Source organism: Rhinolophus ferrumequinum, chromosome 21, assembly GCF_004115265.2.
Source record: "Rhinolophus ferrumequinum isolate MPI-CBG mRhiFer1 chromosome 21, mRhiFer1_v1.p, whole genome shotgun sequence".
Lineage (NCBI taxonomy): Eukaryota > Metazoa > Chordata > Mammalia > Chiroptera > Rhinolophidae > Rhinolophus > Rhinolophus ferrumequinum.
The window spans coordinates 49,653,221-49,680,906 of NC_046304.1; the positions used below are offsets into that span (position 1 = coordinate 49,653,221).

The window sequence follows — 27,686 nt, forward strand, 5'->3', positions numbered from 1 at the left end:
AGAGAACAGCCTGAGCTTAGGAAAATAGCTGAGACATCAAGGATTTTCAAAGTGACCTAAAGAACTACCTGCCTGTGCTGCCACCACGATGACAATGGCATTGACGAGTCTGGGCCATTCTGACCATCAGCCCCCGTTATCACTATTTCTACCAGTTCCACTGTGATCTGAGACAATACTGACTCTTATCATTGCAGGGTTTCCACATCACATAGTACGCGTGTGGGTTGAATTGTGCACCCTGCCTCCCCACCCAAGATATGCTGAAGTCCTCATGCCAGGTATCTGAGAAAGTGCCTTTCTTGGAAATAGGGTCTTTGCAGATGATCAAGTTAAGAAGAGGTCGTACTAGACTAGAGTAGACCCTGAGTCCACTGTTATTGGTGTCCTTATAAGAAAGCCATGTGAAGGGCCGGCCCAGTGGCTCAGGCGGTTGGAGCTCTGTGCTCCTAACTCCGAAGGTTGCCGGTTCGATTCCCATATGGGCCAGTGGGCTCTCAACCACAAGGTTGCCAATTCAATTCCTCGAGTCCCGCAAGGGATGGTGGGCAGCACCCCCTGCAACTAAGATTGAACAGGGCACCTTGAGCTGAGCTGCCGCTGAGCTGCCGGATGGCTCAGTTGGTTGGAGCACGTCCTCTCAACCACAAGGTTGCCGGTTCGACTCCCACAAGGGATGGTGAGCTGCACCCCTGCAACTAGCAACGGCAACTGGAGCTGAGCTGAGCTCTCCACAACTAAGACTGAAAGAACAACAACTTGACTTAGAAAAAAGCTCTGGAAGTACACACTGTTCCCCAATAAACTCCAATAAAATCTTTTAAAAAAACAACTACCAAAAAACACATAGCTACATTTAAAAAAAAAAAAAAAGAAAGAAAGAAAGCCATGTGAAGAGACACAGACAGTCAGGGAGAAGGCCATGTGATAACACAGCACAGATTGGAGTGACGCAGCTGCAAACCAAAAAATCGCCAAGGAATGCCAGCAGCCACCAGAAGCTGGACAAGACAAGGAAGGATTCTTTTTTTTTTCTTTTCTTTTTTTAAAATGCAAACAAAGATTTATTTGTATGAACAATGAGAATTAGGATACTAGATAAGAAGCAAAGCAGTCTTCTGTCAAATGGAGAAGATCAAATTCTTAAGTAACTGACTTTGGGCCGTACAACAATGGGAAGGCTTGCTGTGTTGCCTTCAGATGTTAAGTCTCTTTATCTGACACTTCAGCAGGCTTTTTAAATGTGTCTTCCTCCTGGGCCTGCTTTTCTAATTTCCTATGATATAAAAGCTGGTGTTCCAGATAGCCTATGTTCCTCTTCTGTTTATCTGTGTACTTTCCCATGAAACGTAAGAGGTCAGTTTCACTGTTCGCAGAAGCCACGGTCTTCAGGTCTTGCAGGAGCTTGGTTAACTTGCTCTCCAACTCCGGAGCAGACTCTAGAGCTTGTACGCCAGTTCCCCAGTTATCTAGATCCGGCCTCTGAATGACGGGAAGGCAGATTTTACCCTCATGTCTTCTTACGTATCTTAAGAACTGCTTTGCGTGTTCCCTCTTCACCTCAGCTGGGTCTTAGAAGAATGCAGCAAAAAGAGGTGCACCCGGGTCTACATTGTAACAACAGGCCATAGATAAATAAGCATCACTGACGGGAAGCTGAAAAGATGCCACTCGATTAATAGCAAGCCTACAGTCTTCAGAGATGACGCTCTGGACCTGGGATGCCATCTCAGCTTTAGAGAAAACCAGGCATAAGAAGTGCTCAGAAGGATTCTTCCCCGGAGCCTTCAGGAGGAGTGTGGCCCTGTTGACACTTCCCTTTCAGATTTCTGGCCCCCAGAACTGTGAGACAATACATTTCTGTTGTCTTAAGCCACCTGCTTTGTGGTGTGGCAGACCTAGCAAACTCATACATCATGGTTACATCTGTTCTTTGATTTCATCCTCTCAACTACCTTATTAGTTGCTATATGTTACTACCTGTGATAGCCAGCCTCCAAGATGGCGCCTGTGGTCCCATCTCCTGGTATTCACTTCTCTGTGTAGTTTCCTACCACCCTGAATAGGGCTGCCCTGTAACGGATGAGATGTTGTAGAAATAACAGCATGTGCCTTCCATGGCTTAGGCACTATGTTTCAGTTGTGCCTCACTCTCTTGGAACACTCACACTGGGGAAAGCTCACAACCAGGTCCTAAGGCCACTCCAACAGCCCGTGGGGAGTCTACTGATGAGGAACCGAGGCTTCCAGCCAACAACCAGCTCACGTGAGAGCCCATCTTGGAAGCAGAACCTGCAGCCCCAATCCAGCCTTCAGATGGCGGCGGCAGCCCTGGCCAACTTCACAGCTGCAGCTTCATGAGAGACTCCACACCAGACCTCCCAGCTAATCCATTCCAACTCCTGATCCACAGAAACTGTGTGTCATAACAAACGTTTATTGCTTTGTGCTGCTAAATTTCATGGTAGTTTGTTACACAGCACTGGACAGCAAATACATTGTTTCCTATCTCAACAGAAGCAGCATGCATAGTAGTTAAGAACACAAGTTCTGGGGTCAGCTCACATCACTTACTAGCTATGGACCTTGAAAAAGTTACTCCTGCCTCTCTGACTTTCTTCATTTATAAGCACATAGAATCACTGTCCCCATCTTATAGACCATTGGGTGGAGCAAAGGAGTTAATACAGAATATATAACAGTCCCTGGCATCTAGTAAACATTAGTTATTGTTATTATATGGGCGGGAAAACAGCTCCAGAGAGGTGAAGAGACATCTCCATGACTACACATCTCCATGGCTACTCAGCAGTTGGGCTGAGTGATGAACCCAGCTCTCCTGACTCCCTGTACAGTGCTCCTGGTTTCACTGAATGACTTCACTTCTATCATCCCCCACCTGCAGGAGGCCTTTTTAGTGGTGAAGCACTGTCAACAGCTGGCTGTGCATCTTGCCCTGGGGTCAGGGGGACAGCCAGTCAGGTCAGACCGTGGCCCTGGCCCTGGAAGGAGAACTCCTCAGCCCCTGCAGGAGGGATGTTAGACAGGCATGAAGGGCAGGCAGCAGCAGGCTGGGTACCCCCTGAGGGGGCTTTTCTGGATCACATTTCATTGCCAGAGCAGGTCCAAGGACACAATGAGCCATTTCCAGCCATGGTTAGGAAATGGCTGGGAGAGCAGGACAACTGTTTTGAAATGTAATCCAGTATTAGAGTGAAAGGGTTGTTGGGAGTAAGTCTCTACTGCCCGAGCTGCCTTGGTTTAAGCAGATCAAGATGACCTTGAATAAGCAGAGGCCCAGGAACCAAGGGCCCCCTAGAAGAAGCACCCACTTCCCTTTTTCCTCCGAGACTGCAGCTCAGCCCCACATCTGATAGCAGGAAGCATCTAATGGTTGCAGTGAGTGAGGCAATGGAAAAAAGAGCAGAAAGAAGAAAAGGCAGGGGCATTTGAACTTTACCTTTGAAAGAGCAGCATCACCTATGAAAATTGCATGCAAAACCTCCAGGTGTGCTTGTCACTTTCTAATGAAGCCTCAAGGCCAGGTGTAACCCTTATAAAACACCAAGGGAGGGTACTGGGTGTGATTTTTCCTAAATTGTCACTAAAGAGTGGCAGAATACGCCGTCCCAAAATATGCCTCTTTAGCATAAGGATGATTTTGAGCTGATTATTTTCAGAAACAGCCTACTCAGGAGAAGCTCTGAAAGCAGTCAGCTACCCTTTTGTAAGGGAAATTCACATTTATAAAGGAAATCTCCATTTGTAAGTGTGTCTCCCTCTCAGTACCAGGAAGGACGGCTGTAAACCTTGAGAATCTTATCCAGGAAGAAGGCACTGATGTAAATCTTCCTAACAAATCTTATCGGTTCTACCATCGTTTTCCTGGTCACCTCCCCCATACCTTTCTTTCCGTTGTCTTTAGCTGAAGATGGTATTTAAGCCTGAGTTCTAAGCCATCTCTTTGAGTTACTCATTTTCCCCAGGGCCTTCAAATCCTGTGCGTCCAGCCAGTGCTTTTCACGGCAGCGCTGCCGACCCCCTAAGGACTCCACGCTCTGATTTACTCTTCTACTTGTCTCCCCCTCAAAACCTGTTCCCAGGAGTGCATGCATTTAATCAGACTGCTCCCCCACCACACTCCCTCTGGTCACCCGCAGCTCCTCAGCCCATAGTCCCGCCCATCACCGTAGCCACCTATGAAGCATCTGCTTGGAATCACAAGAGATTTGTATTTCAGTGGCTCTCAAACGTTATCAGACACAAGCATCACCGGGAGCAGTTGTTCATCTATAGAGTCTGGGTGGGTTCAGAAACCGATAGTAATAATGAGCTCTTGGCGAGCCTCGAACTCCAAGGAACCATACCCTCACTGGGATGATTTCAGACAGGGCTAGCAGATACTTGAGAAAGGGGCCGAGAGCAAGACACGGGAGGAAGCCTAATAGTCACTCCCTGATACTATCTTCCCTTCAGCACAGGGCACGGGAGGGCGTGGGGAGGAACAGAGAAAGCTGCCGGCTCTGGGTTCCTGCAACACTTCCTCGTGGATCTCTGTGTGCCTCTTCACCCTGGCTCCACCCGTACGCCCATCCTTCAAAGTCTTTCATCCTTGGAGAAGCAGGTAATCTGCCCACCACCTGTGACGACAGAATCCTTCACGGGGCATCCATGTTGTTTGTGTATTGCCTCTGATTCTGCTTCTTTTCCTCCGAGCTGACTTGAACAATTCTTTGTTTAACCTTGCCTCACTAGTTCTCAAAGTCAGTGGACATCATGCATCACCTTTGGGGGTGGGGCGGGCAAGGATTTTGTAAAATAGGCTCTTAAGCTTCTTGGGTTCAATAGTCCACACTAGGACCCAGAAATCTGCTTTTTAAACAAACAACTCTGAAACTGTGACTTAAGTTTGAGAAGGCCTAAGGATCAGCTTCTCTTTTTACGAGCTGCCTTCTCCCTACACAGACCGGGCAGCGGACGGAGATGAGGCTGGGTCAGAAGGTTTTGAATCGCTAGGCACCTGGGCCAGGGGCTCTCAGAACTATGGTTTCAAGTAATCTCTACAGCAATCATGTGGTAGCCAATTGTTGTCCCATTTTACAGATTTTTTCAAGGAAGTTCTGTGCTCTTTGGACCACTCTAAGGCTCCTTTCAGTTCTAAAACTATTGGAAGTTAGAGCACCAGGCTTAACCTTTATATCCATCACTGTGTGACCTTGGGTAGGCTCTCTTCCCACCTGGCCGGCCGTCCTGTTCCCACGTGAGGCCAGCCACATCATCTGGGGACCAACTCTGAGGGCTCTCCAAAAACAGGCTAAGCGTGGGGCTTATTTTTGTTGTAAGGTAGGTTTGATTGTGACTTGAATCTTTTGTCACCTCAACTCAGTCTTGACACTTTATTGTTTACACTGCAGAATCAAATCACGCAGTTTCAATTTAAAAAGAAAGAAAAAAAGGCCCTCAGAGGAAACCCATCACTGGCTTTTACTGGAGGGACTGTGCCAGAATGCCTGCGAATGGGTTAACGTAGCAGGAGGGTATGAGGACAAACTGTAAAACTAAAGGAAAATGACTATGGGCCACACGAGTGACAGCAAGAACGAAGGCTGTTGCATCAGAGAGCTGAAGTATAGACTATTTATGGCCAGGTCCCTCTTTAGCTTAACCACAGCTGCTATTAAGACCCTCAAATACGCCATCAGTGGTTCTGGACTTGACATAATGACTGAACTCTGCCTTTTCATCAGAGGATAGAAGATCAGCGTGGAAACCAAAAAGGCTGAAATTTCAGCAGCTGCCGGGCGTCCCGGAGCTCCAACACACTCCCAGAATAGCACGGCTAGGTTCCCGGCAGCCTCGGGCTACTCCACAGCTGGGCTTCCGGTGAGGGAGCCGAGTCAAGCCCCAAGCAGAGCAGGGAACAGCTGGGACGGGGTACAACCCAGAAGCCAGCTGGCTGGCTGGCCCTGCCCTGCTGGAGGCGCCATCCCTGGTGAGTGTGGGCACGTCTGGCTCTCCTGTGGCACCCTGGCTCTCCCCCATCACCTTGGTGTCCAGGCTGAGTTCGAGAGTCAGGGGCACCCTCAAATCTCAGGGGAGGGGGAGGTCTTCTGAATGCTGTTGAGTGAACTATGTTGGTGTCTGGCAAGGCTGGTGAAGGACTGAGTGGCCCTGAAGGCAGGGCAGTTTATAGTGTGTGCAGAGAGGACGTGCCCATAGGGGCTGGTGGCCACCAGAACAGGGCTGGAGAAGGAAGAAGGGACAGAAAGGGAGACACACAACCCTGCCACAGGCAGGACAACTGCCCAGCAAGGCGCTGTCTTCCGAAGGTAAAGGGCTTGTTGGGAGAAGGGAGGGCAGCTGAGAAGGGAGGTTGCCCGCTTGACACCAGGTCAGCTCTGTGGCGAGCATCCTCTTGTGCTGGCCTGTGCAAAGCCTTCATCTATTTACTCCTTCATAGATATTCCCTGAGGCCCCACTATGGGCGAGGCACCAAGGCAACACAAAGAGGGATCAGGCACACGTTTTTCCCTCAAAGAGCTTACTCCCGGGCTGGGGACATAAGACACGTACCTGAACAAACAGAAGGCAGAAAATGAAGAGCTAGCCAAGAGATGAGAGAGCGCTTTGAGGTGTAGCAAAGTGACATGCCAGTCCAACCGAGTTCAAATAAATGGGCTCTGATCCGTGGCAAGTCACTTAGCCTTAATGAACCTCAGTTTTCACATCTATAAAATAGAGATAAGACTACCTGCCTTATTGAACTCATAGGGTTGTAAAGATCAAATATATATAAAAGACACTTTGAAAATTGTACAGTGCTACAGAGGTAAGCTGTTACGGGTATGCATTATCGGACTAGCCAGCGTTGCTCTGAACTTCTCGGCCTGGGGTTCTGGGAGCCAGCGGGAGCCAGGAGCTGAGTGCTGGGTGCAGGACAGCAGCAAGGCCAAACCTGCACCTTCCCCTGAGGGAAGGCTGATGGCCTCTCCCAGTTCTTGGCCAATCATTCCACTGATACTTACTGTCGACTTTTATTAATATGTCTATTAATACAATATTGTAGGGGCTGCCAGGAAGAATAGACATGAAATCTAGAGTCCATTCTCCACTGAGCCTATCGCAGAATTAGGGAGACAAGAGATCCTATGCGTGAGATACAAAACAGTGCAAAGCAGTGCCAGGCGGAGGCTGTGGGAGAGCAGAGGGAGGAGGGCTACGGGGTGGGGTCACCAGCCAAAGCTTCTGGGGGGAGTCAAAGGTTTCAAAGGGGGATTGATTCAGAGAGGCAGGAAGGTGGGGGCCTCCTGGATTGAGTGGCAACAGTGAGTGAAGCGACGGGAAAGCAAGTGTGGTGGTCTGACTCAGAGCTGACCTCTCAGGCCCAAGTGGCCACTTCCTGTGGGGGAGAGGAGGAAGATGAGGCTGGAGCCCAGGTCGAGTGCAGCTTGCAGAGGTCTTGAATGCCGGGCCAGGGAGTTTGCTCTTTTCACTTAGAGGCAGTGGGAGCCAGGGAAGGTGTTGTGAGCAAAGAGTGCTGGGTTAAGTCGGGGAGTGTCCCACAATGCATGGGGGTTTCAGGGTGTCTGGAGGTGTTGGGGAGTGGTAGGAAGACTGCATGTAGGGGTTATCAGTTTGGGCGTGTGTAGCTAGCTAGCTACTGGGATGAGGTAGAGGGTACGCCCTGAAATGTTCTCAGATCTGGGGTAAGACTCTACAGAAGGTATGGGGGAACTAAACACAGCACTGTTTGCACATTTCTTTTTTGGTTTTGGAAGGGGAGGGTGGGTTGAGGGGCCTGAATTCTGGACTTTCAGCTTTGACCCTGGTTCCTAGATTCACTCAGTCTGTTGGTGGAGACTGCCCAGACCTGCGCAGCTCATAAAATCCAGTCCTCTTCTTCCACAGGGAGTTGGTCAGGGGCCACTGAGCTATGGACAGGAGGGGAGGACAGGGAAAAGATTTTGTGGCCACTGTGGGGGCTCAGGATCAGGTGACATTCCAGCAGGCTCTGCCCAAGGCCCACTTCCGGGTACATTTCCAGAAGGATCATCCATGGGCAACTGGTTGTGGTGAATGAGCATTACATTCACCTGTGCCCTGCCCTGGCTTCCTGCTTCTTAAGGGGTCACGTTGGTACCTGGCTCCTCTCAAAAACCCAGGTGGCACCTGCTGCTCCAAGCAGGTAGTCCTATGAGCCCAAGAGAAAAGGACACATATCCAGACACAGAAGCCTGGACAGTAACCAGTTAATACAGGGGCCGGGGCAAGCAGAGGGCAAATGCAAAATCTGTTTACCAGCTGGTGGTGGGGTAGTAGGGACCTGGCACTAGATTCCAGGCACCCACCTGTCAGGTAGCCAAGAGCCCCACCCTCAGCTCAGTGAGCAAGTATTCTCGGAACTAGAACTATTCTCGCTCCACTGGCTGCAAGACCAGGGGTACTCCACCCGCTGGAAGGGAGAGCAGGCCTCCCACAGCCAGAGGAGGAAATGGCTCCTGAAAGAGATTCTGCAAGCTGAAACTGCACTCCAGGACTGCTGCTCCCCAGGGAAAAGGGAAGTCCCTCTAGGGAACAGAACTGACCCCTAGTGTTACAGGACCCCAGGCAAGGCCCCACCCTGGATTCCGGACACAGAGCTCCGCTGGCCCAGAAAGGTGGACTTCTTCACCAGGCACTGGGGCTTGCCTGCTTCCCAGGAAGGCTTGGCCCCCATGGGCAGGACATATGCTAGCAGGTGCAGGGCTGTTTGCAAGGCCCCTGGGTGAGGGGAAGGTCTGCAGCGGGCTGCCCTCCAGGGGCTGTATCTCAACCCTTGCTGCTATTGTTTGGGTCATAGAATAATGGATTTGCCGTGTGCCCAGCTCTGGGCCAGATGCCAGGGACAACAAGATGTGAGACATGTCCCTGCTCTTGAGAAGGGCACAGTCTAATTGCGGAGACAACAATTTAGAAAGCTGATTACGATACACTAAGATCAATGAAAAATAAATAAATGTATAATAGGCCATGGGGAAACAGGGCAGGTCACATAGTTCTTTCCGGGGAAGGGAAAGAAAGCTTTGCAGAGAAGGGGCACTGGAGCTGAGCTTTGATGTAGAGTTTAACATTTTGGTCCAAGAAAGGGAGGTGGGAGGGAAAGGATGTTGGAGGTAGAAGGAACAGCACAGATGAAGACCTAGAGCATGGCATGCCACGGCTATTCTGATAAATAATAAGACAGAATCAAACGGATGTCAGAGAAGCAGCTTTTACAAGTTTGGGTGAAAAACTTAGGCCTTTTTAACTGACAGGGCTAACGCTCAGAGGGGAAGGACTAGGAAAGGAGAGGCTCACCCCTGGGCCAGGTTTGTTTGAGGAACCTTTAGACGCAGCTTCATCTAGATGTTACCACAAGATGTGGGGTGGCGTTATACAGGTTTTAGAAGAAAGTGGGGCTCAGAGGAAGTGACTTGCTCAGGTCACACAGCTGGCAGGCGGCAGAGCTGCTCTTGACCCCTGGGCCTGGTCAGTACCTTAGACTCTTGCAGCTCAAAGAAGGAAGCAGTCCAATGAATGAAGGTAGTTTCCGTGGGCCAGCAGGAACTCAAGCGCCATGTTGGAGAAGGGACGGAGAGAGGAAGATACTCCTTTACAATTCGTTCGTCCCGGATCTCTCTGAACAGTGGGTGGGCAGTACCCATATGGGTCCACTTCTCCAAGTATTATTAGGTGAAAATGACATTCATAAAGGCTTATATGCCTGTGGGTTATTAAATTGGGGGAGGGGCATTTGGGGGCAAAGATGACCCTTGTCTTGGAAAGCAACATCACCTCCCACAGAACTTCCCTTCTAGTCACCCCAGGCCTGCTGTACCCGGCAGCACCCACCACCCTCTGAATCGCGGGGTGAGGTTCTCACCACCTCCACTTCCAGTCTTCCCACCGCTCACGGAGCACAGGCTGGGGGAAGAAAGCTGAGGGTACCGGGGACCCTGGAGACCTAGAGGCCCAGGCCATCCGCCCCAAGGGCCGGGCTTTGTTTTGAAGACAGATCCTGTTCCGCAGTGAGATGGGGAGAAAAGAAAACAAGCAAACAGTTCTCAGAAAACTGCCCTACATTTCCACTGCTATGTGCCGCTCAGGGCTGGCTGAGGGCAGAGCTCAGCCGCTCGGGTGTCCAGGCTTCTGTCCAAATGACTCCCAGTGGGTGGCCAGGCACCGGGTCCCCCTACCTTCCCCCTGTCTGGGGCCAGAGTGAGGGGGAAGACTTGCCTCTCCGGAAAGGTCTCTGTAGAGTGAAGGGGTTCACAAAGTTTGAATGTAAACGAAGACAGATCTACAATTCATCTGTCTCCAAGAGGTCTCTCTCAGGCCACTTCCCTCATCCCTTTCGGGGGGCTCTGAATTGGCTTGTCACTCTAATAAGCGACCCCTCCCAGCAAACTGATTTCAGCACTCGGAGTCTTTTTAATAAAGCCAGAGTGACTTATCCATGTCCGTAGGTCTGACCAGCTGCTCGCCTTTTCGTGGTGGGCACCCAGCTGCCTGGACCTTACAAGCGTCTGCACACCCTCGCATGGGGGGGCCCTGAGTTGTGGGGTGGGGGCTGTTGCTAGGGGAGGGAAACCAAAGGCACAACAGAAAGGTGCTTTTCCTCTTCATATTGAAAAGAACTGAAACAGTTCAGTCTTCGCCACGTTTCCGAGACCAGCCGGCGAGGGCAAGGCACAGAAAGGGACAGACAAGGTTCTAGAAAACCTGGGCCCCACCGCCAGCTCCAGCCGCTAAGCAAACACTCCCTGCTGGAGTCCGAAAAGCCGGTGTGCGACGGGAGGAGCCGGCCAGAGGTTTATCGCTCCGGCAGCTCAGGGTGATTCACGGAGTTAGACTGCAGGTTGTCAGAGACCGAGGCACTCAAACACCCTGGCAGGTACCCCTCCCCCATCCCTGCCACCCCCACCCCACCCCCAGCCTTGACCCGCTGCCTCCCCTCTTCCCACCTCCGCTCCCCCCCACCGCCCTCGCCCGGCGCTACAGGCTGAGCAAACACGTCCCGCCACCGGCTGGCTCCGACCGCGCGCCGCTGGCTATCCCCCAGGCAACTCGGCGTCACGAGAACCAGCACCCCGGAGACCCGGCGCCTTGCCCTCCCTCTGCGTCCCCTGGGCCCCGGCCAGGCCCAGCAATCTCTCCCTTCCCGGTGCGCCGCGGCCCCGCCGGGCCTCCAGCGCGTGCTAACTAGGCCCCGCTGGGCGCCGGGGACTGCGCAGCCCACGTCGCCGGAGCCCGCAGCCCCGGGGGAGGGCAGCCGAAAAATCTCTTGTTTACTGGGCCGGGGAAGTCCCAGCTTGGATTCGCTTCCCCATTTCTGCGGTTCCCTTTCTGCTGGTTACTCGGGCCGGAGGGGAAAGGGTGGCAACCGGCTGATCCACCCCGCGGCAGGGATTAGGGGTGGGGCGTGGAGAAAGCTAGGGAGAGCCGAACTCGTGGAAAAGTCCCCGGGCCGCGGGAGGGGCAGGTCTCGGAGTCACGGCCCACGCGTCCCGCCGCGCCGAGACCGCAGGGGCCGGGTTAAATACTGTACCTCGGGGAACAGGAGCGTGAAGGCTAATTAGGACAAGTCGGAACAAAAAACAGGGACACGGAAAGGGGAGCGCGCGCTCAGAGTTGGGCCGACTCTGGGGGAGGGTCGCAGGAAACCCAGGCGCTGGGCAGTCGGGCCCAGGGCGACATTCGCCCACCGTCCTGAGTGATTCTGAGCTCAGCCCATCGCATTAGGGGCGTGCACTGTGGTGTTCCCACGCATACTTGGTGGCCTGGGTGCTGGGGAAGGACCACGCGTGCAAGAGCGGACACTCGGTGGGTGGTGTGTCCACGTGTGCAAGCTCGGCGAGGGGAGGGAGCGCAGCAGGCGTGACAAAGGCGGACTTTGTGTCTGAGAGTGCGCCTTGCTCCAGTCCAGAGCAGCGAACTGTGTCCGGTGGGTGTCTTACGGGAGAGCCAGGACGAAGGTGACAAAGGCTAGATGTATGCCACCGAGAGACGCACCAAGGCGGCCCCTGCGCGCGCGTGTACGCCCGCGCTCTAGAAAATGCGAGGAGGGAGAGTCCGCCCGCAAGGTGCGCTGGGTTGCACCCCAAACTGCTTTCGGGAGAGAAAGCTGAGTGCAGAAAGTGAGTGCGCGTGAGTGTGCGCGCGCCCGCACGCGGGGGCGTGGCGGTAAACAGCAACAACTCACTTGCCAGCTCCGCCAGAAACTCCGATCTCCCTCCCCGGCCGGAAAGTGCGACTCGCCGGAGCCTGGAGGTGAGTCGGAGTGGGAGGGATGGGAGGGCTTTGTTACAGTGTAAACCGATTGCACATACCTGGAGCTGCGGTCGCCCGATAAGCGCCTGAATGGAGGTGATGTCACGGTGATGCAGGCGCGGGCCCACCCTCGCCGAGAGAAAGGAATCGAGCGCGGGGAGAGGCCAGCGCGAGAGCTAGCGACCGAGCTCCGCCAGCTCAGCCACGGTCCGGGAGAGGCAGGCCCCGCGCCCCGAGCCCCCGCCTGGGCCCCGCCACCCCAGGCCAGGGCTGGGCCTGGCCCTGCGTCCTGAGCCGAGTCCCTCCTACCTCCGCCCGCGCCCCGCCTGGGGCAGGAGTTGGCCCCAAACGCCGCGCCGTAGCCCGGCCGGCGGCGCGTCCCAGGTAAGGGCTGCTGCCTTCCCTCCCCGTCCTCCCCTCGGCCGCCCGGAAGAGTCGGGTCAGTCTGGCCCGGAGTGGGCGAGGGCTTAGGCCGGGGGGTGGAGAACGCAGGGGCGGAGGACGCCACGCCAACAGCGTTCACTCACAGAAACTTTCCAAACCGGACCCCGCTGGGGACTGCGGGTGCGGGAAATCCGGCGCGGCGCTCCGAGGGAGACGCGGGGCAGAACTCCGCGATGAGGGTCTCCAAGAGGTGCCCCCTCCAAACTCGCTGCCGCTCTGTGCGAATCCACAGTCAATAGTGACTTTGGGCAGCTGTCCTTTCCGCCGCCCCCTACCGTGGATAGGGAGGGCAGGTTTCTGTGGCCAGAGGAAATGGGGGAGAGAGGCTGGCTGGCTGCCCTGCGCCTTCTGTCCCGATGGCCTTCTGTCCCGATGGCCGGGGGAGCGTCGGTGTAGACCCCAGTGGAGGACGCGAGGAGTGAAGAGGGCAACCCTCAGAATCTTCCTGCCACAAGTTTGGGCTTTCAGACAATCAGAGAGACTCTACTTCTGGCAGCGTGGCTTCTAGATCCCCTGCCCCCCCACCCCCAATGGCTTTTCCAGCCTCAGGTTGAGTAGCGCCCCTCCATCCCCAGGCCTGCAGTTTTATATCCAGGAAAACCCCGTCACTTAAGAACGCCAGAGTCTTGATCCTTAAAGCACGGGGACCAGAATATGTGGAAATATGGTTTTGTGCTCCTGAAGCCGCCCCCTGCCCTGCCATGAGCCATGATGTGTGGCTGGGGGTGGGGGAGGGAGTGCTGGTGGCGGGTGGGGCACATTCCAGAACAGACCCTTGGATTGGGACATCCAAGTTTCAGAATGCTCATGGAAGTTTGGCCCATGAGCCCACCCTTGGTGTGGAGGGCCAGGCTGGGGTTCCAGGAGGCCTCCCAGCCCCACAACCTGGGCACTGAGGTGGCTCCCTACATCTCAGGTCCTAGAGGAAGGAGGAGGAGGGGAAGAGGTGGGTCCATCCATCTCTCCTGACAGGCTGCTGAGTGGTGACAGACAGGGAGGAAGGAGGATGCTCTGGGATTCCTGGGTGAGCATAGGTCCGTCCAAGAGGGAGCTCTCAAGGGTCGTGGCACCCTTGAAGGTAACCACTGACTGTGGTCTGGATCTTACTCTGTGCCCCTGAGCCTGGAAGACTGACCAGGGCAGCAATGTGAAGCCCAGTATGCTCTTTTCAGTATGGTTCTCAGGCCTTTGTGTGGATTGGGGGTGGGGGGTGCTCTGGAAAGGTGAGAGGGCCTGGCTGCCTCATCCTCGCTGGATGCAGCCAGTCAGGGCTGGCTGGGTCTTGAACCCACCGGCACCCCTGAGGCCTCTCTGCTGCCCTGGAGAGGGAAAGAGGGCGGAAGGGGATTCTGGAACTGGATTGGGCTGAGTGGCTGAGCCTGGGGAAAGGCTGGTTTCAGAGGTGATTAAAAATATTTGTTTGACTGATTCCAGGGAGGTGAGGCAAAAGGGCCCTTTTGTCCAGAAGACAATCTGCAGCTAGGGTGGGCTACAGCCATGTGAGGGGGAAACTGGTGGGGCAGGAGGAGGGCCCCCTCCCACTCCCACTGAGACCTGTAAAGCAGAAGATGTGACTCCAAAATGAAGCAGGCAGACCTGGGGTGGGGATAAGGGGGCACTGAGCGTGGGTAGGGAATGATTGTCAGATGCCTGCTGTGTTCAAGGCAAGGCTCTCAGTCCTGCAGGGGACGCGTCCTCTTCTCTATCCTCAGACTTAAGAGCCTAGTAGGGGAGACATGTGCACACATGCTTCTAACGTTCAGGTCTCAGGAGACTCAGCCTAGAGGTTCAGGCTCTAAGGACCCATGGGAGGGAGAGTCTCCAGGCAGAGCTGGGTCCGTTTCGTTGAAATCCTTTCCCCCTTCATCTTAAAAGGTAGCATCCGCAGACCGGCTGAATCTGGACTCCTGGAGGTCAAATTCTTCTGAGCTTCCTTCACTAAGTCTGCTGCTGGCTTCCAGGGGTGGCTGTCCTAGGCAGTGGACAAGAGCCAGGTCCCACTGGCCTAATTTCTCCAGCCGACCTGGTATATTCTTGCCCTTCCATTTTCCAGGGATCAGAGAAGCGAGACATATTAGGGTGGGAATGGTTTGTTTCATGGGGCTGGTAAGTTTCAGGGCAACTGGGCAGCGTGGTACCTGGATGGGGGAGCAGAGGCAGTTTCCTGTTTCCTTCCTTGGAAGTTCCCTTCTTGGTGGGGCCGACAGAGGGGAGCCTTGAAGGGTAAGGTTCAGGACCAATGGCAAAGTTAAGAGGAAATCGGGGTGAGAGCTGTGAAGCTTCTCTGGCCCTGGCCTAGTGTGCGTGGCTTCCTGCAGGGTATAGGCAGGTGTGGGTCTAAGAGCAAGGTGGATCAAGGAGTGACAAGGGTAACCGGGTTAAATGGAACCTGGTGTGTGGGTCCAGAAGGAGTCACCCCAAGGTGTGCCTCTGTGGTGTGCAGATTTTTTTGAGCCGAAGGCCACGGTAGCCTAGCCACAGGCTCAAGAGAAACTTCTGCCCACCCCTACCTTAACTACCTAAGAGAACTTGAATTAGGGGCCTTGTCCATAATAAATTATCAGAGATAACCTCTTTTGACCTATCTATAGGGCAGGGCAAACCTCTGTTTGCTAAAGGTCTGCTCTTCTAATCTTCCTGCAAATGAACTTTTGAAACCCTCAAGGCACCTTACCTCATTAGCTCAGAATGTCTTAAGTGCCGTGTTCCCTTTCTAACTCTGAGCCTCCTGTGCTTGGGAGTGGGGGTGGGAGGGGTGGGGAGAGGGTCTCTGACTGTCGTGTGTGTGGGGGTTCCCATATATATGTATGTATTCAATTTGGTCCTTTCGCCAATCTGTCTCACGTCTATTTATTTGATTATGAGACCAGCCAGAAGAACCTTGAGGGTAGAGGAAAGTCTGTTCCTTCCCCACACTGGCTTGGGGTTTTGTAAGACGGGGCTGTTAACAGATATGAACTTGTATCATGGGTTTATTAGCAACCTTTCCCGTATATCCAACCAGGCCTTAGATTTTATTTTGGAAAGGATCTTTCAGGTAACCCATGACGGCTTACCTTTGGTCTCGATCTTTAAACCGGGTGAATGTGCCCTCCACAAATTGGTTGCCTGTGCTCTTTGTGCCAGACTCAAATCTTAAAGCCCAACCCTGGTTATGCCCCCACTGTTCAAAAAACAGCCTTCAGTGGTTCCCCGTCGCCTTCGTATAATGCCCCACGCTCCTTCCCTGTGGCATTTCTAATCTGACGTCAGCCAGCGATTTAGTTCGTACTTGGTGAACTCGATGGAAGGTCTCCATTCTGTCTTTTCTGAGCCCCTCAGCTGGAAGAGCCTCTTGTGTTCCTGTAGCACCTTTCTGTCCCCTAGAGATAAATTCTGTTGTGCAGCACTTATCTTACTCTTCCTAGTGTAATTTTCCTGTAGACCTATCTTATCTTTCCTATTAGATTTTTAAATACCGGCAAGTCAGGGACTGTGTTTATTCCTCTTTGTATTTCCAAAGCTCTGAGAACAACTGGGCCTTGTCCCACAGATGCACAGTAAATATTTGCGGGTTTGGAATTATGGCCTGTTCTAAACCGGAACCTGGAAGAAGGAGGTAGGACGAAAAGCACTTGAAGACGTGTGGGTTCCCAGAGGCCAAGTCTGGGTGGCCATTCTCAGCATTCAGTTCCACAGCTCCCGGCGTCACGTCAAGTTCTGGCAGCTTTACTGTGAGCCAGAGACGCCCAAGATAGGGCTGAGTGCTTAGAATCTCATAACATCTTACCTGTGAATTACCTCCTGCAGCCGTTCAATATTCTTTCTTACCCGTTAGCCCTTCCTGACTCCTCTTTTCTCTTTCCAGCACTTGCAAATACTGTGTGTGCTTCATTGGTTTACGATTACACAAAGTCTCCCACAAAAGCTAATTTAAGTCATGATGTAGGGGAAACTCGCTTTTGCATGGGAAGTCAAGAGAGACTAGCTCTATTACAGTGCCAGTTATTTAGGAAAACAATAGTAAAATTCACGTAAGAATGTTAGTTTGTTAAGAGTTAACGGTGATCACTGCATAAGGTGTGTAAATGTCTAATCACTCTGTTGTATACCTGAAACTAACATGGTAATATTCTATGTCAACTGTAATTGAAATTAATTTAGGAAAAAAACACCGTTCATGGGAAAAGCAAGCTTACTTGAAAGATGTGGAGGTAGCTGAGAAGGCTGAGACACCTGAAATATTTCCAAGGGGCGTGTAGGTTATCTTAAAGGACGTGGAAAATTGTTGATCTTTATTATTACATCAGTTTCACGTCATTTGTGAGTTTTATTTTCCCTGACTTAGTAGAAGCGTCCTTCCATTTATCAATTACAGAGAAACAATTTTTATCGACTGAGATTTAGGATTTTTGTTTGCCTATTAGAAATTAAGTAACCAGGAATGGTGACAACATCAGGGAGTAAACTGTGCAAACCTTCCCTCCATCCCACCCCCCAAAAACACACAAAGAGGAAGAGGTGGTGGGGAGGATAGAGCTGGATCATGCCGTTCCCTTGCCATCCACTAGTGGTTACTATCAGCCCAGGAAAGCTTGGTTGCTGTCTTTCTGGACAGTTGTAGGCCCAAGAGGTGAGAGGAAGAGGCAGGGTCATAACTAGTTAGTTGAACATGCGGGATGATTTAAATGTGGAGTACCTGCATTTCACAGACTTTTTGGAATTTACAACTTGCGTTTTAGAGCATTTAAATTTTCTCTTCTCCAAGTAAATGTAAAGCCTTTGATTGGGAAAGACTGATTTGGTCTTTAATTTCTCTTAACCTGCCACATTCTTAACCTCCACTTCATACAGGAAATAATCCAGTTGGTAGTGAGGGGGGTTGGTTTTCTTTGGTAAAGCTGATATCCGGGACAGGTGGAATGAGTAGATGGAGTAACAAGTTAGCTTCCTGGTGTGAGTACAAGACATCTTTCTTGCCTTCCAGCTACAATCCTTGAAAGTCTTTCATTATAGATGCATTCCTTTGGGTTTTACATTGCTCTTGCCTGGTTCTTGTTTTTAAAATGTTAGTGCCTCATAGGAGAATTTTTGCATTAAGTCATTAACTCCCTAGCTGAAAAATTAGTTTATTCTGAGACTTCAGCCATGGAGCTAGACAAAGAACTTTGGATTCTGAAGAGAAGCCTTGGCACTAAAAGTGGGGAAATGAAGGGCAGAAAAGGGAAGTGGTAGGAGGACTTGGGGAAGTGCTGATAAACACAGCTTTTCAACTGTCTTCATTTTTTCTGACTGTAGGTCCATGCCTGTCACAGGTACTTGTTAAATATTTGTTTGAATGAATGATGGAATGAGTGAACCTATGGCTGATTCATCACAGGGAAGGAGTTCAGGGGCGTGGTATGTGGCCTATTGAACTCTGGAAGTACCAGGGCAAGAGAGGAAGTGCTGAATCGGTGGCATAAGCTTGCTCCTAAACCCCCTCACTCCCCACCCCCGCAGCTGCCAGAGCTCAGGGGACATTTGGACTCAGGTTACGGTTGGTGGAAGGAGGGACCTGAAAATTCAGTGACAGTTTTGTCCTCTTCCGTGACTAGGAATAGGGATGACAAATGGGCTTCATCTCCTTTGCCTCTCTGGTCCGTTGCTATGCCTCCCAGGAGATCTGGGTTAAGAAGGATTCTGAAGCCCAGAGGGACAATCTTACGATCAACTGTCACTGTGTGCCCCACTTCAGCGTGGGAGAATGAGCACCTTGGGTGTCAGAGTCTGACTTTGGAGGACTAATCTTGCCTTTCTCCTTGTGTCTTTAGGGACCCAGTGGGAGCCTGGCCTGGGAGCCAGGATGGCCATCCACAAAGCCTTGCTGACATGCTTGGGACTGCCTCTCCTCCTGTTCCCAGGGGCCCAGGCCCAGAACCATGCCCCACCTGGCTGCAGCCCGGACCTCAACCCCCTCTACTACAACCTATGTGACCGCTCTGGGGCTTGGGGCATCGTTCTGGAAGCAGTGGCTGGGGCGGGCGTCGTCACGACCTTTGTCCTCACCATCATCCTCGTGGCCAGCCTCCCCTTTGTGCAGGACACCAAGAAGCGGAGCCTTCTGGGGACCCAGGTGTTCTTCCTGCTGGGAACCCTGGGTCTCTTCTGCCTCGTGTTTGCCTGCGTGGTGAAGCCTGATTTCTCCACCTGTGCCTCTCGGCGCTTCCTCTTTGGGGTCCTATTCGCCATCTGCTTCTCCTGCCTGGTGGCCCACGTCTTTGCCCTCAACTTCCTGGCCCGGAAGAACCATGGGCCCCGGGGCTGGGTCATCTTCCTCGTGGCCCTGCTGCTGACCCTAGTGGAGGTGATCATCAACACGGAGTGGCTGATCATTACCCTGGTCCGGGGAGGAGGCGAGGACGGCCCGCTGGGCAACGGCAGTGCCGGCAGGGCCGTGGCGTCCCCGTGCGCCATTGCCAACATGGACTTTGTCATGGCGCTCATCTATGTCATGCTGCTGCTGCTGGGAGCCTTCACGGGGGCCTGGCCCACCCTGTGTGGCCGCTTCAAGCGCTGGCGTAAGCACGGGGTCTTCGTGCTGCTCACCACAGCCATGTCCATCGCCATCTGGGTGGTGTGGATTGTCATGTACACCTACGGCAACCAGCAGCACAACAGTCCCACCTGGGACGACCCCACGCTGGCCATTGCCCTCGCTGCCAATGCTTGGGCCTTTGTGCTCTTCTACGTCATCCCCGAGGTATCCCAGGTGACCAAGGCCAGCCCGGAGCAAAGCTACCAAGGGGACCTATACCCCACCCGGGGCGTGGGCTACGACACCATCCTGAAAGAGCAGAAGGGCCAGAGTATGTTTGTGGAGAACAAGGCATTTTCCATGGACGAACCAGCCTCAGGTAGGTCACGGGACACCCTCCCCACCACCCCTTCTTTTGTTCCACATCGTTTACTGCAGGACCGGGGCTGGTCTTGAGTGAAATGGAAGGTTCTGGAGAGTCATCTACAGTGTTCTGCCTTAAAGTCCCTAAATTCCATTTTTTTAAAGTTTTTTTTTTTTCTATACTCCTGTAATGCATGAATATATTTTCGCCAAAAAATTTGAAACGTTGCAGATAAAACACGTTTCTCCCAATTTTTTCCATAGTTCTACCCCATTTCTTCCTGTTCATCCCAGAACTGACCAGTGTCGATTGGTATTGTACCGTCACGTGCCTCAGTTTCCTTATTTGTAACATGGAGATAATAATGGCTCCTGTTTCATAGGAATTAATTAATGTATGTGCTTGGCACTTGGAAGGTACTCCAGAAGTATTAGCCATTAGCTGTGTGCAATACTGTTATTTTGCTATTATTATTATCCTTCATTAATGTACATATCCATAGTTGTCTTAGTTTCCTTTAAAAGTCTTTTCAGTTATACATTTTTTTTCTTTTTAATGAAAGCGCTCATGCCACACACTGATCTAATAAGCAGCGCCCCATTATCCAGCCGGCTTGTCCCCAAGCTCCTGCCCCAGCTCTTTGTTAATGGGACAGACTTTCTTGGCAGAGTCCAGCACTCCATGGTGGTCAGGGCTCCCCTCCCCACCCTTGCCCCTGGGGGTGGAAGAGGCAGGAAGGGGGGGTGGAGCCTCTGCAGCCTGTGCCAAGCCCCCCTGGGGAGGCAGGAATGGGGGTGGCCTTTCTCTGGGACACTTGGCCAGATGAGCTCCCAGCTCCCGAAAGAAGGAGTATTTCTCTGGCATTTGTGAACTGCGAGGACCGCTAGCATTTCTTGAGTACTTGCTGTGTGCCACGTGCCTTTCCGGATGTGTCCTGTTGCTTGTGTTGCACATGCTTTCTTAGCAGCCTCTTAGCAGGCTGGCTACAGTCCCTTGATCTGACATGACTCGGAAATCGAGAGGTGCAGTCTCAGAGCCCTGCCCCTGACTCCAGACTGCTGAGTAAGCTGTCCAGGGGCTTAAGACTTTACCTGCCTGATTGTCAAGTGCCAGCTCTGAGGCCTCTGCCAGAGGTCAGAGTTAGAAGCAAGGAAAGGTCCTGAATCGGAGAACTATCTCCCTGCCTCTTCTCTACAAACTGAGATCTCCGTAATCTCCGCTTTGAGGAGAGTAGTGACCCTTGTCTTACCAGGCACTTGATCTTTGATCTGCCCCCCAGGGTGGCCCCTGGCACACACAGTGGGCCAGTTGAGGGTACGTGAGGTGGGGGCAATTGATGAGGCTGGCAGGAGAGAGGGGGCTTGTGAACAGTGTTGGGAGGAGCTTCTGCCGTCCCTACCTCTGATCTCACCCCATGCCTATTTGTCAGGGCCAAATAGTTCCCAGCCTTTGTCCTCTCAAGGCAAACACTTCTGGGGCCCTGAGGGTTTTTTTTCCCAAATGGAAAAATCAATCCAGTGAACCAGGCACTTAGAAGCCCAATATAGTTGTGGTCCCTCAGAGCTCTGGGGCCATCGGCCTGCAGGAGACAGACATCCGCTGCCCCTGCCCTCGCAGCCCAGCCTGCTCCTGGGTCCCGGGGTTGGTCAGCAGTTTTCCTCAGACACCCTGGGAGCGCCCAGCAGGGTGGAATAGATCAGGAAACCAACACACCGAAGTCTCCTGGAGCTGAAAATAGTTCTGGAGACTTGCCCAGGGGCCGCAGGACAGGATGTGCATTCAGTCCCCCTGGGGGGCTCTGGGCGGTGGGTCCTGGGAACTCAGCACCAGCTATGCCCTGAAGACATGAGGAATCTTGGGCTATGGGGTCTCTGCTGTGTGTGCCCCAGCGCCTGGCAGCTGGCCCACAGCCATAGACGCCGGAGCTGGAGGCTGGCCATCTTGGAAGGTGGCCGAAGGCCCATGTGCCCCTTGTGGCCTCTGGCCCCGCAGGGCGGATGGGGATATGAAGATTGCTGACAGGAGCATTTTTCTGAGCTGACTGGTGAGGGGGGGATACCCCCCACTACAGGAAAGCCCGAGGGGAAGACAAAGCAGCATCGTGCTCACCGTGCATCTGAGCAAAGGGGTGCTGAATTCCGGGGGCCCCCACACCTACAGCCTCTCCCCCAAGCTGGCCACCCCTGGCCAGGCTCCCTCCCTGGGTTAGATGTTACCCCCTGGGGGGCCTAGGCCCCTCTTTTGTCTCCCTGTCCCCCGTGGAGCCTTGCTCAAGTGTGTGAAAGGGCGCTGAGAGCCCAGCCCTCAACCATTCCTGTTTCCTTGCAGCCAAGAGACCGGTATCACCATACAGTGGGTACAACGGGCAGCTGCTGACCAGTGTGTACCAGCCCACTGAGATGGCCCTGATGCACAAAGGCCCGGTGAGTGGGGTCCCGGGGTCCCCATGACCCTGCTGGGGCCACAGAGCCCAGCCTCAGTGGGTGGGTAAAGAGGGCCGTGTGGCCATTGCAGGGTGGGGTAGACGGGGTAGGAACAAGGCAGGTGTCCCCATTTAGTACGGCAGACTCGGGGAACCCAGAGCCCTGGCTCCTGATGCCCTTTTGCTGGAGTTGATGTATCCATGGCCTTTAGTTACACCTTGTCATCGGGGCGTCACACTGACTGGGGTTGCATGCTGTGGAGAGTGCTGGACGGGCTCTTTGAGCTGGTGGCAGCTACCAGCTTCACCCTTAGCAGCTTAAGGTAGGTGTCAATTCTTGGTGGCCCCAAAGGGGCAGAGGGCCAAGTAGCAGGTCTGGAAAGGTATTTACTCTTCAACCACAGCTGTCCCAGGAGGGCCTCAGCTCCCCTCCCCCTACCAGCAGGCAGCGCTCTCGACCTCACACCTCCCCTGGGTTCTGGAAACCAGATGCTCCATTAGCAGGGAGGGGGTGGGAACAGGAAGATGGTGAGTGAAATGCACTCACTCCATATATGTTCCTCCTCCGGGCCTGGCAGTCGCTGTGGGGAGAGGTCAGTGACCTGCCTTGGCAGGATGCTGAGAACAGGAAGCAGGGAGGTCAGCAGGGTGGTGTTCTCATCCCTTCCCCCTGTGAGCTCCGGGGGCAGGGTGAAGCAAAAGTCTCTGAAACTGCCAACCCAGCCCTTCTGTCTCCCTAAGCCTGAACCTGCCACCAGCCAGGAGCCGGGATGGGCAAAGGAGTGTCTGAAACGAGAGAGTCCTCCAGGCCCAAGCCACCCAGAGTGCCCTCACCTTACCACCCCTCACTCACAGGGAAGGGGCTGGGAGAGCTGGACCAGCAGTATGACAATGATTCTGAAAATGCGGTCCCCAGACACGCAGCATCACCGTCACCTGGGATCTTGCTAAAAATGTGAGCCGTGGTTAGCATCTCTTCGGTGACATCACCTTGATGACTTAGACTCTGCCACGATGGGCGTAACCACGTACAAAGACCTGCAAACACTGCAGATCGGGCTTCCTCCCTCCCAACCCCAGGTGTTAAACATTTACCAGCCCCGCCACAATTAGGTGTGGATGTGGCTTAACAAATAGTCCAGATGATTCTGGTTCACACCAGGTTTCAGAATGCCCATCCGGACGGTCCAGGATCTACAAGGGGAGGGGGAGTTGGAGACCACTGGGACAGCCCCAAGGCCGCTTGGCGCTCTGGAGCTGCAGGGGGTTGGTGGCAGCTCTTTCCCTGCAGATAAGGCAGGTGGGGCCAGGAGTTCACCTTCTCTCCAGGGGGGCAGCTGGGACAGCCTCTGGACCCTCTGCACCTGACAACTATGTCTCAGCCACATAAGAACAGGACCAGCTCTAACCACGTTTCAGGCAGAGAATTTGGGTCTCCAAACCCTTAAAACTCTCAAACGCAAAACCATTCGGGATTTAAGTCGCAAATCAGATGGGCCAGCCCAGACTCCTGGATAAGAAAGACAATGTGGGCATTTCCAGGCTCTGACAGAAGCGCGTGTCCTTCACCAGGCACACCAGCAGCTATCATGCCGTTGGGGGGACTCGGGTAAGAGAGTCTTGGAGGAAGGGAGTCTGGGAGTTCCAGACAGGTGACAGCAGCTCAGTGTGGTTCACCTTCCATTGGACCCCAAGTTTCGAGGAGGCAGGGGGCTTGAGAAGAGGCTTCATCTGAAAGGGTCAGTCTCTGAGCGAAACCCCAGGAAATGGAGGGGAGGGCGCCTCATTGGAATGCCCAGAGGCCTGGCCCTCTGCTGGGTGACATAAGGGGCTCAGGTCAGAGGTCAGGCCCTCCACTTCCAGAGGTGGCGTTATCCATCCAAGCCTGACACTGGGGCCTGTCTGGAGGACGGGGAAAGGGGAGCTGGCAGGCACAGCCCTGCAGGAAGCGGCGTGTTTGTGCATCCGCCCTGGCGGAACCTGGCTGTGAGACCGCCTGTTCTTCCTTCCAGTCTGAAGGAGCTTATGACGTCATCCTCCCACGGGCCACCGCCAACAGCCAGGTGATGGGCAGTGCCAACTCAACCCTGCGGGCTGAAGACATGTATGCGGCCCAGAGCCACCATGCGGCCACACCGCCAAAAGATGACAAGAACTCTCAGGTCTTTAGAAACCCCTACGTGTGGGACTGAGTGGGCGCCAGGAGGCGACAGGCAGATGCGGGAAGGGCCCTCGGGACCTGGCCTGGGCCAGGTCCCCTCTTGCTGGCTCAGGGCAGCTTGTGCCTCAGCCGTGGGGCCCTCCCTGTCGGCCAATGTTTGGGTGGGTGTCCTGAGTACCCCCAGCCACTCCTCAGTGTTTGTGGAGTCGAGGAGCCAACCCCAGCTTCATGCCAGGGTCCCCTTCAGTGGTCACACTCCAGCCAAATAGTGTTCTTGGGGTGGTGGCCTGCCAGCGCCCACATTCTCTACAGTCTTCGTGGAGATTCCTGCAACCTCGAGAGATTTCACAGGCGCTTTCTGTCCGGGGTCTTGCTCCTCTGTGAGGAACAAGGTGCCTAATAAAACACATTTCTGCTTTAGTAACCCTTCCTCTGGGAATGTCGTTTCTGACCCAGGCTCTTGGTTTCTGGTGAACTGCTCCTCCGTGAATCTGCTGTGAGTTTTCCTTCTGTGCAGTTAAGTGGCTGACGCCTCTACCCAGTGAAGGAATCTCCAGCTGAGCCACTGTCCCTGTCTGTCCTCTGTGCCCACAATGAACTTCTGGGCCGGTTCCCGTCTGGGGTCTAGTCCAGCATCTGAGCTTGTCTGAAAGCAGGCAGCTTTGCTCTGGGACCCCCTCCACTGGCCACATGTGGGGACCCCCCCCAGCAGGCAGTCCAGTGAAGGCGTGTGTAAGGGGAGATGGGCTACCTTCAGGCCTTCTCGGCGGGAACGGTGGTTAAGATCCTTTAGGAGACGAGATGGAAGGATCACTGTGCTCCGTGCTCTTAGATCGCGTTACTAAGTGGGTTTATCAAGTAGAAAGGACCAGGCCAGGCTGTGGTTGGTTTCACTCCTGGGCAGGATTTAAAATGCTCATTTGCTCAGGGTAAAGCCTTTTCACATTAGCTCATTGTCGGTCTCCCAACTGCTCCGAAAGATGGACTGGACAGTATTCTCCTTTCCAGATTTGAGATCCTGTATCATTTACGGGTAAGATGGGGCCTTGGGGTAAGTTAGGGGTGTCCGTTTTCCTGCCCCCTCTTTCAGGTCAGCAGACTGACCCAGAGAGTCCACACAGCCTTTAGAAGTGGCCAAACCCAGACCGGCCAGGTTTTCTCGAGACCCTGACCACTGGATAGTGGTCCTGGGACAGTCTGCGGGCCCCAATGGCCTGGTCGTGCATGATTGGCAGTGTCCTGACCCTTGGACACTGGCTCCAGGCTGCCAAGCCCGCCCCTCCCCGGCTTGGGAATGTTCTCCCTAACTAACCAGAAGCTATTTTCTGACACTGGTTGTAGGAAAAAATGTTTCTGTTGGAAAGGAGAGAAAGGTTGCTGGAGGAAAAAAAGTCAAACTTCACCCAAGCTTTTCCTTCTATGTCACATTGCACCAGCCCCCCGGGAACTCCAGCGCTGTTTTTGGTATAAACTAGTACTTGGGCCCCGAGCGTAGGGTCCCCTTTGACGCTTGTTCTTTCTGGTTACTTTAGGCTCAATCCCCACAAAATAAAACGAGATGGTAGACGCCCTGTTCCCTGGACTACACATCGTCCTGATGTCCTCATTCCTGTGTCCAGGCTGGGCAGGGCCCAGCACCTTTCCTGCCCTTGTCATTGGAGCTGGGAGGGCCCGGAGGCCACCAACTTGGAGCAGTGGACTGAGGGGGGATGGTCCTGTGAAACCCCGAGGCAGATGGCTGGGGCTGTAGGACCACCCCCCTTCCTGTCCTGCCCAGCCTCTCCTGGTCCCCAAGTGACTGAGGCCACAGGGAGCTGTCTGCATACCAGTCTGCCTCCAGCCCCCTGGTGACACCCTCCTCCCACATCACAGTCCGGTGTCCTCATGCTGTGGCTTCCCAGATGGCCATCCACAGATGCTCTTGTCTTCACCCCGCGGGCCTTGCTGGCCGTCTTTTGGTGTCCAGCCCCTCTCTGCGCCTTGGTGCATCCAGGTGAATCTCCTCTACGAGTCTTTGGAGCCACACCGTGGCAGAATTTGGTCCTGGGCCTTCTGCCACCACTTGGACTGTGGAAGGCCACTGAGCTGGGGCAGAGCTCAGGGGAGGCCTGGACAGACACCACTCCACTTCATGGCCTGTGGGTCTGGGATCTGAGCCCCTGTGGTGCTTCACTCTGTGCCCCGTGGCCACCGCCACCATGCCTTCCCCACCTTCGATGAACTGGGTCCCATGAAGACACAAGATGGGGGTTGGGCTGCATTCTCAGGGACCAGCTGAGTATCTAGGACCACGAGCCCTGGAGTCTAGGCCTCTTCCAGGACAGACCTGTGGGGTGTAGGACTGAACATTGTACCTTTTCTGGATGGGCAGAAATACAGGTTTCTACCTCACCTTGGGCACCTCTCCATGCTGGCACTGCTCCCCTTGCCGAGGATGTGCTCCGGAGGGTCCTGACGGCCACCAGGGAAGTAAGGGAGGGACATCTGTGGGACCTGCTTGTTGCTGGCACCAAGGACAGATGTGCACAGCTCCAGACTCGGGAATCTCTCTAGATTGGTCTCCCTGGCTTTTTCCTGTCCTCTGGTACCAGGCAGAGCAGGCTCGTCTTGGGGGGGGGGGCTCCTAGGTGTGCCCCTGGTGCTCAGGTCTCAGCCCAGCATCACTGTCACCTCTAGGTGCCAAGATGAGGGCGAGGACAAGAGAAGTGGAGGTGAGCTGGCTTGTGCCCAACCGCACCCTGTAGTCAGTCCCAGCTCCAGTGCCACCCTCCTGCCCCCAGCAGCCTGTGCCTTAGTCACTGGAGTATTTCTCCAGAGCTAGATGGGTGAACAGGTCCTGTAGATAGGAGTAGGGCTACACATCCACGTAAGACAATCCCCCCGTTGTACAGGGCTGCTCGGTTCCAAGAATGGAGTATAACTTCCCTCTGATGGAAGGGAAGGGGAAGCTCGGCGCACCTCAGGTGTCTCTTGATCTAAACTAGTGGCCCCAAGATCCCTTACGGTGAATAAAGGCACTATCTTGCTTTTTGATAGTCTCACGTGAGTCGTTGCAGCGCCAAGCAGCCACGGAGTGGCCTGCAGTGAATGTAGGTTTGTTCATAGTCTGCGTCCCCTGGGGGCCTGCTGGGGAGGCTCCTAAAAGATGCAGGCCTGCCTGGATTCAGGTATACCTCATGCCCCTGCTCACTCCAGTCCTTCCCAAGTGGAGAAGACAGAGAAGTGGTCCAGCTGCATCACAAACAAGTCTTGAATGAATGGACGAAAATCAGAATAGGCCAGAACCTGTTGCAGGTAAGGTCAGGCCAACACCTTGGTGAATTTCACGCCCACTCTGTCAACCCGTGTAGCTCAAAGCAGAGTCGTTTGGACTTCATAAATGCTAGGAATTAAATGACCTTGTCCTCCATGGGTGAGGAATTACTACCCCGGAATCCCTGTGTCCATTAAGAATGTTTCTGGGCTTTATTAATATATATTTTTAACTCTTATTCCTTGGCCTTCTAGACCA

At 53.7% G+C, this 27,686-nt stretch overlaps 1 protein-coding gene across 9 annotated transcripts; it reads left to right on the forward strand.

Annotated features, from left to right (window-relative positions):
- Positions 1-5,714: 5,714 nt before the first annotated feature.
- Positions 5,715-27,218, forward strand: GPRC5C (G protein-coupled receptor class C group 5 member C). Of its 9 annotated transcripts, none has more exons than XM_033090098.1 (6): positions 11,075-12,288; positions 14,608-14,811; positions 18,525-19,607; positions 21,921-22,015; positions 24,027-24,176; positions 25,708-27,218. In XM_033090098.1, the coding sequence occupies exons 3-6, from the start codon at positions 18,557-18,559 to the stop codon at positions 25,738-25,740; spliced, it is 1,329 nt and encodes a 442-aa protein (XP_032945989.1). In that variant the 5' UTR covers positions 11,075-12,288; positions 14,608-14,811; positions 18,525-18,556; the 3' UTR covers positions 25,741-27,218. The 9 variants fall into 9 exon arrangements, with proteins under 9 accessions (XP_032945994.1, XP_032945993.1, XP_032945995.1 ...); XM_033090100.1 differs by having other exon boundaries at positions 14,608-14,758; XM_033090105.1 differs by lacking the exon at positions 11,075-12,288 and adding an exon at positions 12,494-12,672 and having other exon boundaries at positions 14,608-14,758.
- Positions 27,219-27,686: the final 468 nt, after the last annotated feature.